Source organism: Hyperoodon ampullatus (genome assembly GCF_949752795.1).
Source record: "Hyperoodon ampullatus genome assembly, chromosome: 16".
Taxonomy (NCBI): Eukaryota; Metazoa; Chordata; class Mammalia; order Artiodactyla; family Ziphiidae; genus Hyperoodon; species Hyperoodon ampullatus.
Genome location: NC_136929.1, coordinates 12,154,451 through 12,174,108, shown reverse-complemented (window position 1 = coordinate 12,174,108; position 19,658 = coordinate 12,154,451). Strand labels below are relative to the sequence as shown.

The 19,658-nt window shown below is 42.1% G+C and overlaps 1 protein-coding gene across 1 annotated transcript in view; it reads right to left on the bottom strand.

Annotated features, from left to right (window-relative positions):
• SLC15A1 (solute carrier family 15 member 1) overlaps positions 1-19,445 on the bottom strand; it is a gene marked incomplete at both ends in the record, with an annotated part of 33,810 nt that extends 14,365 nt beyond the window's left edge. Inside the window, 15 exons of the mRNA XM_079721613.1 lie at positions 332-478; positions 1,534-1,653; positions 3,440-3,521; positions 4,389-4,477; positions 4,559-4,591; positions 4,746-4,790; positions 6,961-7,050; positions 7,573-7,659; positions 10,245-10,327; positions 13,056-13,139; positions 15,043-15,133; positions 15,351-15,450; positions 17,744-17,863; positions 19,023-19,164; positions 19,271-19,445. Of these exons, the coding sequence (XP_079577739.1) occupies positions 332-478; positions 1,534-1,653; positions 3,440-3,521; positions 4,389-4,477; positions 4,559-4,591; positions 4,746-4,790; positions 6,961-7,050; positions 7,573-7,659; positions 10,245-10,327; positions 13,056-13,139; positions 15,043-15,133; positions 15,351-15,450; positions 17,744-17,863; positions 19,023-19,164; positions 19,271-19,445 (1,488 nt within the window). The remainder of the gene's footprint in view (positions 1-331; positions 479-1,533; positions 1,654-3,439; positions 3,522-4,388; positions 4,478-4,558; positions 4,592-4,745; positions 4,791-6,960; positions 7,051-7,572; positions 7,660-10,244; positions 10,328-13,055; positions 13,140-15,042; positions 15,134-15,350; positions 15,451-17,743; positions 17,864-19,022; positions 19,165-19,270) is intronic.
• Positions 19,446-19,658: the final 213 nt, after the last annotated feature.

Here is a 19,658-nt window from a genome sequence, read left to right as displayed (position 1 = left end):
ATTTCCCAATTACTCAGTGCAAATTTTTTAAATGAATGCCATTAAAGATATATTTAAAACTTTATCCCAAAAAGTCTCTGAGAATGCACACAGGTACTCTGTGTGACCTGTGTACACATACACCATTCCATGCCCAGAAGGTCTTTTTAAGATTTGTAAAATTACTATTAACCCTTCCCATCAAACCTTTACTGGAAGTCAAATGACTGTGTCCTTGAAGAAGGAAGAATTGAGGATTATCTAATATGGGGAGGAAAAAAAGTCACACCACTAAAAGGCTATGTCTCCAATAGCACAGTCAAGAGTCAGCTGCAGGTGTCCAGCTACTTACCGCTTGGTAATTGTTTGGGGCCCAGACTAGAAGGGTATGGCGATGGCCCTGCTCAAAGTCAGGAGCTACTAGAGTGAGTGGTGATCCAGTAGAAGAAATGTTTATACTTGTCAGTTTGTCTGCACTGAAAGTCATAAATTCACTTGTCTATAATGGGGGGAAAGGAATCACAGTTAATACCAGAGCCTTATTCAGCACTAACACTGTCATGCATATGATTTGGCATTCCCAGGTCATGTTCATACACATCCAAAAATGCCTTGATGGGGGCTGGCATTGGTTTGTCTCAGCCCCCGCCCTAGTCCACCCCTGTGGACTCTATCCTGAAGTTGTTTAGCATTACCACAAGAATTATGATTTTCATCCAGCATTTTACTTTCATTTTATGAAGATAAATGCTATGGAAATTATTTCTACCATTGGGCAAGGAACAGCATTGAGGAAAAGCAACAGCCTGGGTGAAAATCAATACTGGGCTTTCCCAAGCATCGGGCGTCAAACATTCTTTCTTCCTTCACGATTATTAGTTTGGCAAGATCTAAAGGAGTGGTTCTCAGTGGTGGCTGACCAGGAATGTGACCAGTTAAACCAAAATTTCTGGAGTTGGGTTGCAGGCGTCAGAATTGTCAAAGCTCTCCAGACTTAAGGTTGAGAAGCTCTAATCGAGACCAATGACCATCCATCCACAGTAGGGTTTTCCAGTCTCACCACTGTTGGCATTTGGGGCAGATAATTCTTTGTTGAGGGGGCTGCATGTCAGCATCTCTGGCTTCTACATAGGAGACGCCAAAAGCATACTCCCAGTTGTGACCATTAGAAATGTCTCCAGAGATTTCCAAGTGTTCCCTGTGGGGGCTATTTTGATAGCCCCGGTGGAGAACCGCTGACCCAGAATCTTGCTATTTAAAGTGTGGTTCCACGTACCGGCAGCAGCAGTGTCACCCGACAGCTTGTAAAAATGCAGCATTTCAGACCCACTGGTCACAGATCTGCATTTTAACAAGCTCCCCAGGTGATTCACAGACACATTAAAGAGTACACTGGTCCAGAGTGAAGCCAAAATGAGATCAGAGATGAAGACAGTTCACTTCCGGGCTCATCTTTGGATTTACACAAGAACCAAGAAGATCAGCTTCTCCAAATCCTATTGTGATAACTCAGGTCAGAAAAGGAAAAAGAAAGTTGCATTTCCTTCTACTTACTTGAGGCATCTGGTCAAGTGTCACTGTCGTTCCAGGAAAAGATATATTCATGGTATCATTTCCTATATTCAATACTCTAATTTGGACTTCATTTCCTTTGGGGAAGACGGGAAGAGTTTTCTGAGCAAAATAAAAGAGAATTGGCAGTGAGGTCTTCAGTGCGTACTGAAGATGACCGTAACCATGGCACTGGAGTCACTTTCCCCCTGGCCGAGGAAGGTGGACTGGCTGAGGCACACAACGCACCCACCATGAAGCCCAGGAGGCCTCCAATCTCGCACTTCATGGCACCCATAGAAAGTGATGCTCGGATGGAACATGGAAGCAGTCGGCAAGAGGCTGCTCTCGGTCCTACCCAGCCACCTCCAGGTCAGACCTGGTCAAAGGATGCCAGGGTATGAAGCCTAATACCTGAGGGGTCAGAGTAACCATCGCCTAAATGAAGGTTGATCTTGTTGTAGCACCTGAGGTCTGCTCTCCCTCGTAACTCTAGAAGCTCAGACCTCAGCCCTGGACATAGTGCTCTAAATATCCCCTCACAATGCTTGGGAGCCCCCTGCCTCTCACCCTGCTCAGGGTTTCTGCCTTTTCTCTCAAATCCCAGTGTCACTGAAGTAATCCACGTCTATTTTAGCCCCACAATTCATTTCCCATAAAGCTAGTGATGTCCAAGAGAAAGTGAGCACACCCAAGCTCAAGGCAGCATTACTGACCACAGCCAAGAGGTGGAATGACCCAAATGTCCATCCGCAGATAAATGGATAAACAAAATGTGGTATATCCATATGAAAGATTATTATTCTGCCTGAAAAAGGAAGGAAATTCTGACATGTGCTACAATATGGATAAAACGTGATGACACCGTGCTCAGTGAAATAAGTCAGACACAAAAGGACAAATACTGTATGACTGCCCTTATATGAGGTACAGAGAACAGTCAAATTCAACGAGACGAAATAGAATGGTCATGGCTGGGGGACTGGGGGGAAGTAGAATGAGGACTTGTTGTTTAATGGGTACAAGATTTCAGTTTTGCAAGATGAGAAGTGCTCTAGAGACTGAGGCCACAACAACATGGATGTACCTAGTGCTACCAAACTGTACACGCAGAAATGGTTAAGACGGCAGATTTTATGTTATACATATTTTACCACACTTAAACATTTAAAAAAAGAGAGAGAAGGGAGGGAGGGAGGGAGAGAGACAGAAATAGAGAAAGAGACAGAGAAAAAGAGAGACATGGGGGTGGAGGGGTGGGAAAAGGAGGGAAGGGTGGGGGGGGAGAGAGACAGAATGAGAGAGAGAGAGAGAGAGAGAGAGAGAGAGATTTTACCTCTCATCTTACATACTACCTAACACCCTGTTTCTGAGACCTGCTCTCAGACTAACAGCATTAGGAATCTAGTTCAGTCCCATTTTGAGTCCAGCAGACGTGTGGATTAGCTTGGAAACTAACCATCATCAGGAATGTTAGAATACAAAAGGCATCTTCCCATGAACAATTTCCCATTACAATTGACACATTTTTGCAGGACTTTGTGAGTGACGAACCTCTTTTAACCAGATCTCTCAGGAGTTTAAATAGCAAAAGAACAAGTTCCACCAACTTCCCTCCCCTTATGAAAACTGTATTATACACGGAAGCCCCTGTGTAACTGCCATCTAAGTTTTCTCCTAACTGAGTGCACCCTTTCGGCCTGGCTCCTGGCTGCGTCCTTTGCAGTGACAAGAACCCACAGGGCAGGCTGACTGAAAGGGACTGTTTTGCCCTGCAGCGCATCGTCCGCAGCCCCAGGACTTAGTTTATCAGCAAATCCCTGGCGTCCCTCATCCTCTCAAGTCCTGGAGAAGGACGCTCCACCAGACCCACCAAGAAAGGCCACTGGAGAATCAGAAAGCAACTCACTTCGATTTCCACCTGCACAATTGCAGCTGCCACAAAAGCCATGGAAGCCAGGATCATCCCAACCGTCATCTTCTTCAAGGGACTGGCGGGACAAGCAAAAGGGTGGCTCTCAGCCAGCCATAGGTGAGCAAGCTGATGGTAAACCCACAAGGGAAGCGCTCCTCTCCCGCCCACCTCCCCCAGACAAAACCAACTCCCCCCCAAAACACGTGGATTCCAAGCGTCTGTCTCTTATTCATGACCAGGACTAAGGAGGATAAATGTTATGGCTTCTCATTTGCATTTGGACATTTAAATTCTAGAAACTACTTTGGACCACAGTTACTATTTCTATCATCTGCACATACAAGGGAGCCTTAATGAGAGGCTTTTTCAGGGTGCCATTAATAGCGCTTTCATTTTAAGGGCAAATTTTCAGAAATGTCAGCACATAGACATCTGATTCAAAAATATTTCTTGGAACGGGAATAAAGACACAGACCTACTAGAGCATGGTCTTGAGGATATGGGGAGCGGGAAGGGTAAGCTGTGACAAAATGAGAGAGTGGCATGGACATATATACACTACCAAACATAAAATAGCTAGCTAGTTGGAAGCAGCCTCATAGCACAGGGAGATCAGCTCGGTGCTTTGTGACCACCTAGAGGGGTGGGATAGGGAGGGTGGGAGGGAGGGAGACGCAAGAGGGAAGAGATATGGGGATATATGTATATGTATAACTGATTCACTTTGTTATAGAGCAGAAACTAACACACCATTGTAAAGCAATTATACTCCAATAAAGATGTTAAAAAAAAAATATTTCTTGGAAAACTCCCTCACATAGTGGCGTCATGGGAGAGAAGCCAGACGTTCTTTCTGCTGAGGCTCTGGGAGCTGAGGGAGCGCAGCCCATTTGCAAAGCCCTGGGACAGATGGAGTCCGAACCCCAAGCTGAGGGTCACCTACGTGAAACTGAAGCCACATTTTGCGATCAGAGGATACACCACGGCATCCATGATGGGGACCAGGATAACGATCAGGATGGCATTCACGGTCTGCAGAGAAAGTGGAGAGGGGCTGTGACTGTCTCAGTGGTGGTTTTGAGCTCTGAAAGCGACTTAAAAATTTTCTCTTACCTGCATCTGATCTGGTTGAATTTCAATAACTCCCTAAAAGGAGGGGGGAAATCTCATTGATAAGTTCGCACAGAGGATCCGTTGGGGGGCTGGGACGTTATGAGAGGGAAGCAAAAAGGGGGCAAAGGGGCTAAAGCAAAGGAATAGGGTCCAAGGGCTGTAAAATAGCTCCAGGTCCCAGACTTACAATTTTCCCATTCATAGCTGTTGCTTGCAGTGTCCACCTGGAGCCCTTCAAAACAAGTTAAGTTTCCTGCGTCATTTGGGAATGTGGGTTTTAAACATTTTATAAGTCAGTGCGGGGTCTTTTCCAAATCAGGAATGAGGTCTGAATTGCTAAGGGGTTTAAAGATGTTTTTCAGTATCAGGCTCCTCTCCCAGCTCCACTGTGATTGTAGGTAAGAAGAAACAAGGGCTTCCCTGGTGGCGCAGTGGTTGAGAGTCCGCCTGCCGATGCAGGGGACGTGGGTTCGTGCCCCAGTCTGGGAAGATCGCACACGCCGCGGAGCGGCTGGGCCCGTGAGCCATGGCCGCTGAGCCTGCGCGTCCGGAGCCTGAGCTCCGCAACGGGAGAGGCCACAGCAGTGAGAGGCCCGCGTACCGCCAAAAAAAAAAAAAAAGAAGAAGAAACAACTTGCATTTCTGCTGTTCAGTTAACAACAAATTGTACTCCAACCACTCACACAGAGCCTACAAAGGACCACTTTGAGATAAGCTCTCCTTCATAAAGACAAAAATGCATTTCTGAGGTTTGCTGGGAAGCTGACATCACCTGCAAGGTGAAAGCATCTTCACACCCTGAGGATATTTTATGTTCACTGGGATCATAGTTTCAGGAACATTATTACTGTTAAGAGCCTACTGTTATGTTAAAAAACAAAAACAAACAAACAAACAAAAACAAGAAGGGAGTATCATTGTCATTAAAGTAAATTTTAAGAAGTAAAATGGTGATATAAGGCAAATGTAAAAAAAAAAAAAAAAGAGCCTATTGTTGACAGCCTAGGTTGTCCTAAAATGTAATTCCATCAAGAGAGTGATGGATTTAAACCTGGGCAGCCTAGTTATATTCAACCTATTTTGTAGTAAAAGATGATGCAGGACTGTACAAGTATATGTTATATATTCCATGAGAACTGGATATGTGAATTTTTCAACATAATCTATCATCTCTACTAGGAGAACATCATAGAAAGTCAGGAAATATGCCACCGGCTGAGTTCTTAATATAAGCCAGTCACTGATTACTTACTATACATTCTCTCTTTTGATCCTCACAGCCTTGTCCTGGGTTATTACCCTTTCAGAAGGGTTAAAGGATTACAGCAAGTCACACAGATAAAAGGTGGTCAGTGCATTTCTAGTGCAAGCCTGATTCTAATAACCAGTTCCCGCCCAACATGCAAAACTTGCTCTTAAGATGTTGGTCTAAATTCCATACTTACAAATAAGGAGATTAATGTCTACACTCAGTTTTTTCCAAGAGAAGGTTTACCCTTTTAATAATCCTTCCTGCACAATAAAACCACACATGTGTGTAAATTTCTTCTTAAACCCCAGTTTCTAAAAGAAAGGATAGCTTATTACTTTGGCTATTGAGCATCATGCATTGGGTTTTCTAACCCTATTTAGAAAAATTCCTAGGCACGCATCTTCCAGCTGTGGGAGAAGGAGCAGGGTGACAAGTCAATGATGTGTTCTAGTTCCTGCTCTGATAAGAATGACTTTGGCAGGCATTTCACATTTCTGGATGGTGCTTCTAGCCCAAGAATCCCATTTCAGCGTGGAAGATATCAAGTCCCTCTCAGTCTAAATCCCATCAAAGACAATACAGCTTTTCTGCTTTTTTTTTTTTTTCGGTACGCGGGCCTCTCACTGTTGTGGCCTCTCCCATTGTGGAGCACAGGCTCTGGACGCACAGGCTCAGCAGCCTTGGCTCACGGGCCTAGCCGCTCCGTGGCCTGTGGGATCTTCCCGGACAGGGGCATGAACCCATGTCCCCTGCATCGGCAGGCGGACTCTCAACCACTGCGCCACCAGGGAAGCCTGACAATACAGCTTTTACATGCTGTATCAGGAGAAAAGCTCTGTATTCTCACTTTGGCTGGCAGGAGTCCTGGATACTTGTCTTTCCCAAGGCTCCTTTACTCGACCCCACCTACTTTTCTTCATTGTTTTGTCACAGAAATGTGGATAGAACCATCTAGATAATTAAAAAAAAAAAACGGAAAGAAAGAAAGAAACCCAAGGTGATCTAACAGTTACCAAATAAATGAAATGTAAAAAAGGAACTGGAAGAGAACATTTCCAGGAGCTAAATACTAAGTAAGTACAGCTTGCTATGCGGTAATGCCCAAAGAATGTTTTGTTAAGGAAGATGTACAGAAACAGCTGCATATTACCTGCTGATCAAACAAGGCCCAGAACATGGGGAGAGGAATATACAGGAAGATCACTCTTGTAACCATCTTGATTTGAGAGATGAGCCGCTCCTGCAGTTGGAGTGAGTGCGGGGACAAATCAGACATGACCTGTGCCAGAGCTCTCAGCCAATGCTATTTTCAGCGTAGACATATTTGCATCTAGAGACAAGCTGGGAGGTGAGTAATTGCTCCAAGAACCCTATCACAGGTTTCTTTAGAAAACCCCAAATTCCTAAGGTGTTGAAGAGTGAAAACATCTTTAGGAGGCAAATTATTCAAATTTAAGTGTAAATTCACTAAATGTAAATCCCACCACCATCACTTAACTCTTCGATATTCAAACTAAAGTTATGTGATCATAATGACAGATTATTCCACATGAACAACTATGAAGAGGTAATATTGTTTCCAGATAAATTATATCCATTGTTTCTCAAGTTCTTTTCAATATAAATAAGCACTCTCACACAGGGTCTTATTTAAAATGTTAATAAAGTTTATGAAGATACGACTGATAGTTCTGTCCATGTAGCCTATTTAATAATACGCATTACAATCACTGGGGCCGTTGTAGCAGTAATCATCACTTACGTCGTATTTCTCCTTAGCCCAGTCCAGCCAGTGCTCCCTCTTGGGAAATCTCTTACTCCGATGCCTGACCCTATTTTTGATGGCAAACTGAAGGAAGGAAGAACAATCAAGCTTCAAAACAGAACTGATTCCTTTATCAGTGCAACACATTCCAATGAAACTCCCTTTAATGGAAGACTTACGAGAGAAGCAAAATATGAAATTGTAGACGTTAGTGTAATGACGATGCTAAAGGCATAACATGCATTTATTTCAAACCTCTCCCTAACTGAGAGCGTTTGAGCCGGGGTGAACAAAACCACGTTGTTACTTACTGCTTCACTCTCTGGATTCTCTAGAGAGGAGCGTTCAGTAGAAATACAACACATGACACATTTGCCATTTGAGTTTTCTGGTAGCCATGTTAACAAGTAAAAGGGAAACAGGTGAAATTCATTTTAAATATATTTTATTTAACCCGGCAAACCCCAAATATGGTCTTAACATGTACTCAATGTTAAAAAATTAATGAAAAAATTTACATTCTCTTTTCATGCCAAGTCTTCAAAATCTAGGGTATACTTCACGCTTACGCCACATTTCAATTTGGATGCCAAATTTTTATCAGAAATGTTTGATCTGTATTTACATTGTCTAAAATTTATGCTTGAGGGGCTTCCCTGGTGGCACAGTGGCTGAGAATCCGCCTGCCAATGCGGGGGACACGGGTTCGAGCCCTGGTCTGGGAGGATCCCACATGCCACGGAGCAACTGGGCCTGTGAGCCACAACTACTGAGCCTGCGCGTCTGGAGCTTGTGCTCCACAACAAGAGAGGCCGCGACAGTGAGAGGCCCGCGCACCGCAATGAGGAGTGGCCCCCGCTCGCCGCAACTAGAGAAAGCCCACGCACAGAAATGAAGACCCAACACAGCCAAAAATAAATAAATAAATATTTTTAAAAAATTTTTAAAAAAATAAAATAAAATTTATGCTTGAAAAACTAGACTTACACACCTAAGTTGTTTCAAACATATTTAAAAGCTGTCCAATAACTGAATTGAGTACTGGTTTTGAAATTTAAGAGAACCCACTACATAGAAATACATGTATAAGAAATTACATAATTTAAATTAACTTAAGTGAAATCCAATTTAAAATTCTGTTCCCCAGTTGCACTTGCCACGTTTCAAATGTTCGATAGCCACACGTGGCTAGCGGCTACCATACTGGATGGTGAAGGCCTATTATAATGTATTACAGTCACACGAAGGAGAGGGAGAACTCACTACATAGAAACAGAATTAGAAGAAACTAAAGATTACAGTTGAACATATTTTAAAACATGGTAACACTGATCCAAAAAACATACCTACCTACCACCACCCATTACAAAATTGGAGGCTTCCAAGATTCCTTGTTTGTAAGATGCCTTTAGGAAAGTAAAGTGCAGTGATGTAACAGCAGGAGAAGGCGATGGTGATGCCAGCTGGGGACATGCATGTGACTTTGTGACTTAAAAGCAATAACTCAAAGCTACGAGATGACTTAGGATGCTGGGAAACAACAATATCATTCTCATGACTAAATAGCTTGAAATTGTTCTTTTGGCGTTGGGACTAAGTCATCAGTTACTTGGGAAGAAAGAACTTACAGATCACTGGAATTGGATCATTCCTATTAGACTGGGAAAAGCTTTTTGGTGGGAATAGTTCCAATGTTAGAGGAAAGTGTAGGAGGAAAAGGGAATAGCAGCGAGGCGGGAGAATTTTTGACTTTGATAAAGTATACATGTATACTTTAACACAATAACATCAGGAAAAGGGGAAAGTAAGTGAATAAAATTATCTTAAGGCTGCCTTTACATCCAAAAGATTACCCACACTTAAAAAAAATGAGTGACACATTACTCCCTGATTATACAATGTCGATATTCCTTAAAAAAAAAAAATGGGTAGTACGTTTGAGAATAAAGTTATTTGACTCCATTATTTTAAAATTCCTACACTCAATATTTATTTCCTGCCTTAAAATGTGCCTGTGTGGACACATACCGTGTAGATGCACATGGAAGAAACCATATTCCGCATGTTCCTATTTGGTGAAATAGTCTTGGAAACAAGACTTCTGATGTCTTCACAGTATGACATAGATGTACTATAAGTTAAACACTGTTTTATTTTCAGCAACTTGCTGGACTTCAATTTTTGCCATACATTTTTTCTAAGTATTACATACATTGATAACCTTTTAATGTGAAGCTGTGTTCATTTTTAAAAGTTATTTTCTTGGCCTTACTTCCTGCAAGTAGGATTACTGACACTTTCCACACTTCAGACTCTGCATATACACTATGAAGCCAGACCTCTCCCTTTTTGTTTCACTGCTCCCTGACAAACATCAGATGGTGTCTGTCATTTTGAGAGGTAAAGAGTCCCTTTGATTTGCTTTTCTTTCACCACTCATCTTATTTTATAAATTCAATAGCCATTTCCATCCCTCCCTTTTTGAGTTCTGTTTGTGTCCTTTTCCATTTGGTGAGTTTTATAAGAAACTTCAATTTATCAAAAAAGGAAAGAACAAGAATAAAATGTCTAAAGGAAAGTCAAAGGTTCATTGGATTTTAACTTAAAGGAGGTAGAAGGCTCTGGGGTGACTAAATGTGACTGAGAGAAAGGACTACTGAAATACTTACCCCAACGCACCTGGCAACCTCAGCCATGACATTACCCTGGGGCTGGACCTTCTTGTACATTCCACTGCCAATGACAAATACAACTGGGGAGGGCAAAAGAAGATAAGTCAACAGGGAGTTTGACAGAACTATCTGTGAACTAGGATATGGGTTTTTATTTGAGTTACAACCTTGTTTTGGAAATACCGGGATTACTCATAGTGTTGGTTTACCTCCCTCTCTCCTGGTTTCCAGAGTGCTTTTGATTCTAATAATCACAGCAGCTTCTGAGTAATATTATATTGTGTTCTCATATACGAACATTGAAGCCTAATACTATCTCCTTCCCAGAACTTGGGGCAGCTTGCAGACACTCGGTAGAGGTATTTGAGCACAAGTTCTATCCCTCTTTACAGGGATAAATGCTTTCACAAAGCAGATTAATGCATTATTGTACAAATACACAGAACACAGCTTTAATTTTCTGGCTGCAATAGCAAGAGAAAGTTTATTCTTTTTTTTAAAACTTCAGACAAAAATAGGAACTAATCTGTTGAAACTTCTACTTAGTCACATATGGCAGAATTTATTCTGTGGTCATGGTACAGAAACAGTCACCCTTAATTGCATGTGCAGTTACAGTTTTACGAAAAGTTAAAAAGTTCTTTTTCAATGAGGCCATTCTTCCATGGACCTTCTTAGAAAATGCATAATACTGTGAAAATAACTTAGGGGAAAAAAAAGCCTTTCTGCAAGAGACTCTGAAAACCACAATCTCTATGCTGGGATTTCTGATTATCCAATATCACAATTCAATAATTTTAAAACATCGATGAATTGCTTGACTCCTACTTGTTTTCCTCAACTTAAGAAGGCTTGAAGTTTTGACAGGTGCCAACTCTCAAGCATATCTCCAAGTGTGTGCCTGGATGGTAAATGTTCTTACAGTTAAAGGAAGAGAAGTTTTACTTGTATTCTCACCCAATGCTAATTTCCCTCAATCCAGACATGGAATACCCAGTTGAGTATTCCATTTGAGTTTACCTCTTTTTGCCAACCAATATTTTAATCTTTAAGCTTCTGATTAACTAATGAACTTGTTCAAGCATAGGATTGTTGCCAATAGGAACCTCTAGAGATGATGGTAAGGCATAGGATTTGGCCTCTTCTCAAATTCATTATAAGAAAAAGCATAATCTTTGAGGTAAGGATGACTCATAGAGACGAAAAGAGAATTTACCTGATGCCAATTTAACACAGCATCTGGCATAAAACAATAGTTTTTGAAAACCTATCTCTTTACCCAGAATTAGAGGAGAGAAGGCATATATAAGCCTTCTAGGGGAGAGTGGCAATATTTAAACAATTACAGAAGAAAATGGATGTTAAAAAGGGGGTGAATCCTGAGCTTTCGCCTAAGTGTAAGGATAAAGCTAAATTACTACCACATAAGCAAAAGAGATGAAAAAGGGCATACTCAATACTACTAAAAACTGGTAAAAAAAAATCAGAGAACGTGATAGTGCTGACTGTTACCTCATCTGAGAGGGACGAGATGCTATGAAGGCTTGAGAAGGTTATTGGGTTCTGTTTCCTTCTTTTGCTTCTGTTGTAGATTGAACTGTGTTCTCCCCAAAAGATGTTGAAGTCCCTGTCCCCAGGACCTCAGAATGTTACCTCATTTGGAAATACAATCTTTGCAGATGATGAAGTTACGGAGAAGTCATTAGGGTGGGTCCTACTCCAAAATGACTGGTGTCCTTATCAAAAGGGGACATTTAGACATAGATGCACGCACAGGGGGAAGGCCATGGACCGAATGAAGTTATACTGCCACAAGGGAACTATTAGAGGTAGCAGGGAAGCCTGGAAGAGATTCTTCCCTAGGGCCTTCAGAGGGAGCATGGCCCTGCTGACATATTGATCTTGGACTTCCAGCCTCCAGAACTGTAAGACAATTAATAAATTTTTGTTGTTTAAGCTACTCAGTCTGTGATATTTTGCTATGGCAGCCCAAGGAAATGAAGACACCTACCATTTTTAATTTTTTTAATTTTTATTTTTTTTGTGGTATGTGGGCCTCTCACTGTTGTGGCCTCTCCCGTTGCGGAGCACAGGCTCCGGACACACAGGCTCAGCTGTCATGGCTCACGGGCCCAGCCGCTCCGTGGCATGTGGGATCTTCCCGGACCGGGGCACGAACCCGTGTCCCCTGCGTCGGCAGGCGGACTCTCAACCACTGCGCCACCAGGGAAGCCCACCTACCATCTTTTAAACTGGACTATCCCTTGTAGAAAACTCTTCAGACCTCCTAAAAAGCCAATGCCAAGAACTTATGTGCAAATGACTATACACATATATTCCTCCCAGAGGAAAGACAGTCTTCTAGAAACATTTAGAGATGATACATTATGGAAAACTCGATGTTCACTGGAAATATTTAAGTGACAACTGGACCAGGTTGCCATGTCTTCAGGCAAGTTGTAGATGAGCACATGTTGATTAGAACAAAAGCCTTCAGCCATGGTTTCACCTAGTCTAGCAGATTCTATCACCTTCTTCTTAATCTGCCTAAATAGTTTCAAACCTTTAAATGTCCAACTCAATTGATCCCCCTTCCTCTGGACTCTCTTCTGATCCTGCTTTCTCTGAAACAATAAGCCAACTCTACTTTCTTTGAATTCTCAGAGTATGTTTAACGTGGGATGGCAATTCTTTGTATTACTTACTATTACAATTTGTTACATGAACTTTAAAAAACTGGTCACAACAATTAATATGAAGGCCTGACCTGATCACAGGACTGTATTAATTCAACTGATTTGTACTTACTCAGAGCTACAGCCATAAGGGCAGCAGGAACCCCAAACGCCAATGGGTAACAAGCTTGTTTACTGTGAATTCCACATACTTTAACTGGGGAGAAATGACAAGATTAAAATTCATTATGGCAATGGTAATACTCATGTATTTCCTGGTTTTGTAAATCCCTAACTGGTTCTTACATATTGTTTTCACTTAATGTTCTAGACTTATCCATTTGCCTTACTGATGTCATTGCAAGTAGACTGTCATTGCAGTAGACTGATGTCTACTACAAGGCTGAGCAAACAGCTTTGTAGTAGAAAGAGCAGGAGATGGAGGCGGGTTCTAACCTTAGCCACTAAATAGATGTCTGATACCAGCTAAGCCAAAATCAGTGGGAACCCTTATGTTCTGTGGACTTACTTAGTGGGAGAGATGAAAATGACCTAGACACAATAATGTGAAGAAAGTGGGACTCAGAAAGTAAAATCAAAGGGCCCTGGAAAATCAGGATTATATGTCCCTGAATTCATGCCAATTAGAAAACAATTAGATGACCCAGGGTAGGGGTCAATAAACTTTTTTGTGAACAGCCAGATAGTAAATCTTTTAGGCTGTGGACCTGTCCTAACTACTCAGCCCTGCCTTTGTAGGTGAAAGCAGCCATAGACAATACACACATGCATGGTCTTGTCCAGATTTCTGGATTTGGCCTGTGGGCCATAGTCTCCTAACTCCTGTCTGAAGATCTATTTTAGCTCTGAAAGCCTAGGGTTGGTAGGGAAAAAATTAAGACTCTGGAAGGGGCAACAGAAATTACTGGAAATCCTTTCAATGGAGTTCTGGAGCCTCCAGGAATCATCTGATCCTAAAGGGGTTTGTCTTTGTTTTTGACCAACTGTTTCACAGTTCTACAGAGAAAGAAGTTAACTAGGCAGAAAACTATAGTCATACAAATGTTTCCTGTTCGTTACTGTACAAATGATTCCTATTCACAGCAATGCAAAATAATCCCCCCATCCAGTAAAGAACATAAATCTCTGTTAGTCAAATCCTTATTTGAACTGATTGTAGCAGCTTTCCAGTTCCCTCATTAACTAATAAGTTACATAAAATCTCTGTCATGCTGATGTTACATCTGTATGAGAGCCATGATTTTCCCTTAAAAATTATCCTATTACACATTTTCTAATTCAAATATGCACAGCACATATTCTAGTAGAACCTGGAGGCGGGGGAGGTTAGGGGGTGAGAAAACATAACGTAAGAATAAAAGCTAGTAAATTTTCATACAAAGCAAGTTGGAATGGGGTTTAAGTGTCATCTTCAAAGTGCTACTACAGGCAGAAATACATAAACTCCATAAATTATCTCCTTTCATAGTTTATTCTGACTCAAGGTGTGGACACCATAGTCCTGTTTTGGTCTAATTTGTCCCCAAATATTCCCTTCCACATGGGAAATTCATAAACCCTCAATGGAGTGCTGACAAGCACAAAAATATGAGCTGAGGATAGATGCTGTCCCATTCTCTTCCTTGGGGGCAGTTCTTTCAGAAATATCTGAGATGATGGGAAAGCAAAGGATAAAACCTCGCCTGCTAGATTCTTCCTGGCTCACTGAACGGTCACTGGGGAGCAAAGCTTGAAGGCAAAAATGTCAACTAGGGCCCAGCTGGTGTGGTTTCCAAACAGCCTCTCTTGTCTTATCTCTTACCATGAATAAGGACTTTGCATTAATAATCATTTAGAAAAATCGATTGCTATGCTAAGGACGGTTTAAAATTTTCAGGGGTCACTGGGATAAGGGATTCAAATAAGATTAGGAGTTAAATCTTGAAAGAAAAGTAGCTGGCATTCCAGATTTCACTGTATCCTCTAGGATGTATGTGACAGCTGAGGCATCATGGGAGAATTGAGGGACAGGACACACCAACAAGGACTCTGCCTTTTCACCTGACTTCTCTTCACAATGAAAAAAAGAAAAACCAAGGTCCACTTCAGATATGTTTTACCTCTGAGCATGGGAGTGATGATAGTAGACAGCAGACTTCCAGCATTTATGGCCAAATAAAAGATGGAAAAAAATCTGTTTCTTTGCTTTTCCTGTAATAAAAAAGGATAAGGTAGGATGACTTTGGCTATACAGTAATGGATCAACTTTGGCGATGATCTGACTTGACTTTGAACTTAACTTCGGTCAGTGTCTTACTTTCACGTGTACTTGAACAGCCTCCAATGGAGAATACACTTTGACTGTGGAATTTGATTCCTGGGTGTTTATAATCACTTACATGGTTTCTGTGGAGATGCATGCTCTCACCTGGCCCTTTTCAAACTGATCTCCACCAAATGCAGACACACAAGGCTTTATCCCTCCGGTACCCAGAGCTATCAGGGCCAGGCCAACCATGGACAGTGCCCTAGGGAAAGAGGTGGGTATTGCTGAAATGTGAGATCCTTAAAAGCATCGGCCTCTCTCTCCCCTAATTTCCCTAAGAGGACCAGGCACACAGAGAAGGGATTCAACCTGTATTAGAAGATAATTCAAGAAATGCAGTCTTGACAGTTGAATGAAACTTGAACTCAAGGGCCTTCAAATTCATACTTTTATCTAATAATTTACCATCTAGAAAATTTAAAGAAATGGCTTGAATTCAGAACAAAGATTTATGTATGGAGTTCTTTTGTAGCCTTATGATTTTTAGCAAAAGAATGGGTAAGTAAAATTTTAAGCATTGTCTCTGGTACAGTCATAACAGACTAATAATAGTCATTAAAAGACTTTAGAAAACATGATTTAATTGCAAAGCAGAATAGCAGGTTATGTAGTAGGATCTTAACTTGTTTACAAAGTATAGAAGACTGAAAAAAGTAGAGCAAAATGTTTATTACTATAACTTTTTATAATAAAAAAGATTATTTATAATAATAAAAGGGATTAAAGAGTATTTTTTAAATTTACTTTCGTGTTTTCCAAGTTATCTGTGTTTTATCTCCTGAATTGAAAAAAAGCACTCACAGAATTTACCAACCCTCATTTTGTAGTTTTGTTAGATTTACAATAGGTTACTACAAATTTCAGGTTTTATAAGTGTTTATTCCATATCTTCTTGATTGCTAATATTGTTTTAAAATGCTAAACAAATATTTTATGAAACAGATAAAGTCAAGGGAAGATACTGCACATAGAAAGAATTCTTTAAAAAATCATGCCCATCTTCCTAGATTAACTGGCAGAAGCATCTCTTTCATCTTGCTTGCCTCTTAAAACAACTTGTGTTTGGTGGTGTCACTCTGAGCATTTTAAAGGACAACAAAAACATGGCCAATTGAATATTATATACCATGCACCCTCGTGAGGACTGTAGGCAGGTTTCAATACTAACCCCGTGAAATAAAATAAGTCACTAAGCTTTCTTGAGTACCTACTGCTTGCCAGGCAGTGTTCTAGGTGTTCTGCCTGGATTAACGCACAGGCAGGTACTATTACAAATGAGGACAACTGGGCAGGCACAGAGGTTAAGAAACTTGCTGAAGATCAATACTAGTAAGAGATACAGGCAGAACTGGAACCCATACGGCCTGGCTCCAAAGTCCATATTCTTAATTGATATTGTAGATTAGAAAACTGAGGTGTGGAGGAGACAAGTTGGCCTAGGTCCTACAGCTCCTCTGTGGGACTCAGATCCTGGAAATCTGAGCTGTGGATTATACCCTGCTTATACCCACTCCCCTCCACCTACACAGTTCCCTGGGGGCACCACGGGTTCACATCCAGGGACCTAGCCTGGATGGCAATCTGATTGACTAACAAACCAGAAACACACATACTGCAGATACTAATTTGAATTTCAATAATATTTTCCCAACCCATTAGATGGTTTACTCATAGATCGAGGAATCGAAGCAAAAGAACAGGAAACGAAATAAATCTTTACAACTTGTCTGCTAGGCCAGACTGCCACGAAGGGAAATTCATCTCACAGAGGAGCAGTTGTCAATAGCACTGTTCATCAAGAAAGCAGAACACAGGGCTAGAAAAAATATTTATGAAACTGAATTACCGAAAAAGGAGCAGAAATGTGGTACAAGACAGAAAATCAAAGGTACAGAGTCTTGAGAAAACCTGGGGCCATTGAGGATCAAGGTCTGTGGGAGTTAATGTCCCTCTAGGGAAGATGGAGATTAATACAAACATCCCGTGCACTGACCGTGCCTCATGGGAGATGCACCCAAGACACCAAGCCTTCAAGTGAGCAATGACTCCAGACAACTGTTAGGATGGTGACATACTGAGGACCCAACTCTGAGTCAATTCAACACCTTTCTCTACACTGATGAGGGAGGAAAGGTTTCCTTACACTTATGGTGAAGGTTCAAGAAAAATGATTAAAAATTAGAGCACCAAAGGGGGGAGGGATAAATTAGGAGTTTGGGGTCAGCAGATACCAACTACTCTACATAAAAGAGATAAACAACAAGGTCCTACTGTACAGCACAGAGAACTATATTCAATATCTTGTAATAAACCATAATGGAAAAGAATATGAAAAAGAATATATAAATATATAACTGAGTCACTTGGCTGCACATCAGAAACGAACACATTGTAAATCAACTACACTTCAATAAAAAAAAAATTTTTTTTAATTAGAGCACCAAACAAGCAACTAGTGAGAGGATGGGGTAGGGCCGCAGTTAACATCAACTCACACGTGCACAGAAATATGGTCAGGGGTTCCATCGTGGTTGAAGTCCGTGAGGTCATTAATTGAGCTCACTGAAATGACTACTTGTCCAATGGTGTAGACAATGGAGAGCGACACAATCGTCCTGTATTAAGAGAGGTCAAGAGAATCCAAGTTAATTGTACAAGAGCCACACACTTCCTACGCCACTGCGAAAAGGCCTCTGCTTCCAACTTTCAAAAGCCCAGTCACAATTCTCCTTGTTTCTCAAACTGGGACAAGAACCTGATAAACCTTTGCAAGGCAGCCTGCTGAAGAATCTGTTCCTCAGCACGTAAGCACTGAGCAAAGCTTTGGCTGCGGGAACCCGGGGAGGCAGAAGATCTGTTCTTTTTTTCAACTATTTGAAGACTCAGTGTCTATTGTTACCTAACTACTGAGATGAGGACCTGTATCTTTAAACAGTCAGAGATATTTATCTTGCACCTGGTAACACTATTTGGGCAGGAGTGGTCCACTGGTTATTTTTGAATTATATTGAGTAATTTTGAGATAGTGAATATTCCTGCCTCTGCCCGTGTCATGCATTTGACCTGGAAGAGCCTTTACTTCCTTCTGTGTTAAGTCCAAGGAAGTGTCCCAATGACCCGCGCCCTGCCCCGCATCGAACGCACTCTTGGAGCTCTTCCTGAAGGACTGGTTGAGCACCCCGTGCTTGTGGTCCAGCAGCTTGAGCCTTTCAGCAGCTGGGTTTTTTTTTTTTTGGCGGTACGCGGGCCTCTCACTGCTGTGGCCTCTCCCGTTGCGGAGCACAGGCTCCGGATGCGCAGGCCCAGCGGCCATGGCTCACGGGCCCAGCCGCTCCGCGGCATGTGGGATCTTTCCGGACCAGGGCACGAACCCGAGTCCCCTGCATCGGCAGGCGGACTCTCAACCACTGCGCCACCAGGGAAGCCCAGCTGGGTTGTTTTGAGGGAGCCTTTTTGTTCTCCCAGCCCTTAAATTCTCACGCATCGTTAACAACAGATGCTATCCCTAGTACTATTTCAAGATGCGACAAAGATGTTATAAGTGTTTAGAGGAGGAAAAAACATCCTACCGATGCTACTTGCATTCACCCTGCCGAAGGCCAGGCACTGTGCTGAACTCTGACAATGCGAGGATGAGCAGAAACAGGGCCTGGGACTCTCTGCTAAGAGTTTTACGCTCCTTGATCCTTCGTTCCCTTAGCCCACCCTCCCAAAACCCAAAGCTTAGCTTTACTTGTTGGCTTGCTCGTTAGCAAGAAAGCTGCCACGACTCACTTGAACTTCCCCAGCCAGGAGTCGGCCACGAGAGCTCCGAGGATGGGCGTCAGGTAGCACAGAGCCACAAACGTGTGATAGATGGCGGTGCCCAGATTGTCGCTCCAGCCGAGGAAACGTTGAAAGTACAGAATCAGGATCGCTTTTTGCCGAGGGTGGTGGAGGAAGAGAGGGCGACAGAGTTAGCAGTGGCCACGGTAACTCAGGCTCTTCACTGACGGGGGGCGGGGAGAGTGTTGAAGAGTTACCTCTCATTCCATAGTAGGAAAATCTTTCACAGAACTCATTGATCACGATGAAGAAGATGCTCAAGGGGTAACCAAAGCAACTCTGACAAAGAGAAACAGTCTGAGTTTGAAACAAGCTCCTCACTGGTCCATCTTCGCCAATGAGGGCTAACGGCGTGGAAAGTAGCGGATGCATGTTTAGTAACTTATCAGAGGCACCCCAGAGGTGGAATCAAGAAGTAAAAAGTTTTATTCCCTTACACTCTACATAGAGACAACAATGAAATGAAGATTTTCTTGTTTTATTGTTTTACTGTTAGTCTGAGAAAAACTAGACAGGCAGACCTCAGAGATATTGTGGATTTGGTTCCAGACCATTGCAATAAAGCAATAATTGCAATAAAACAAG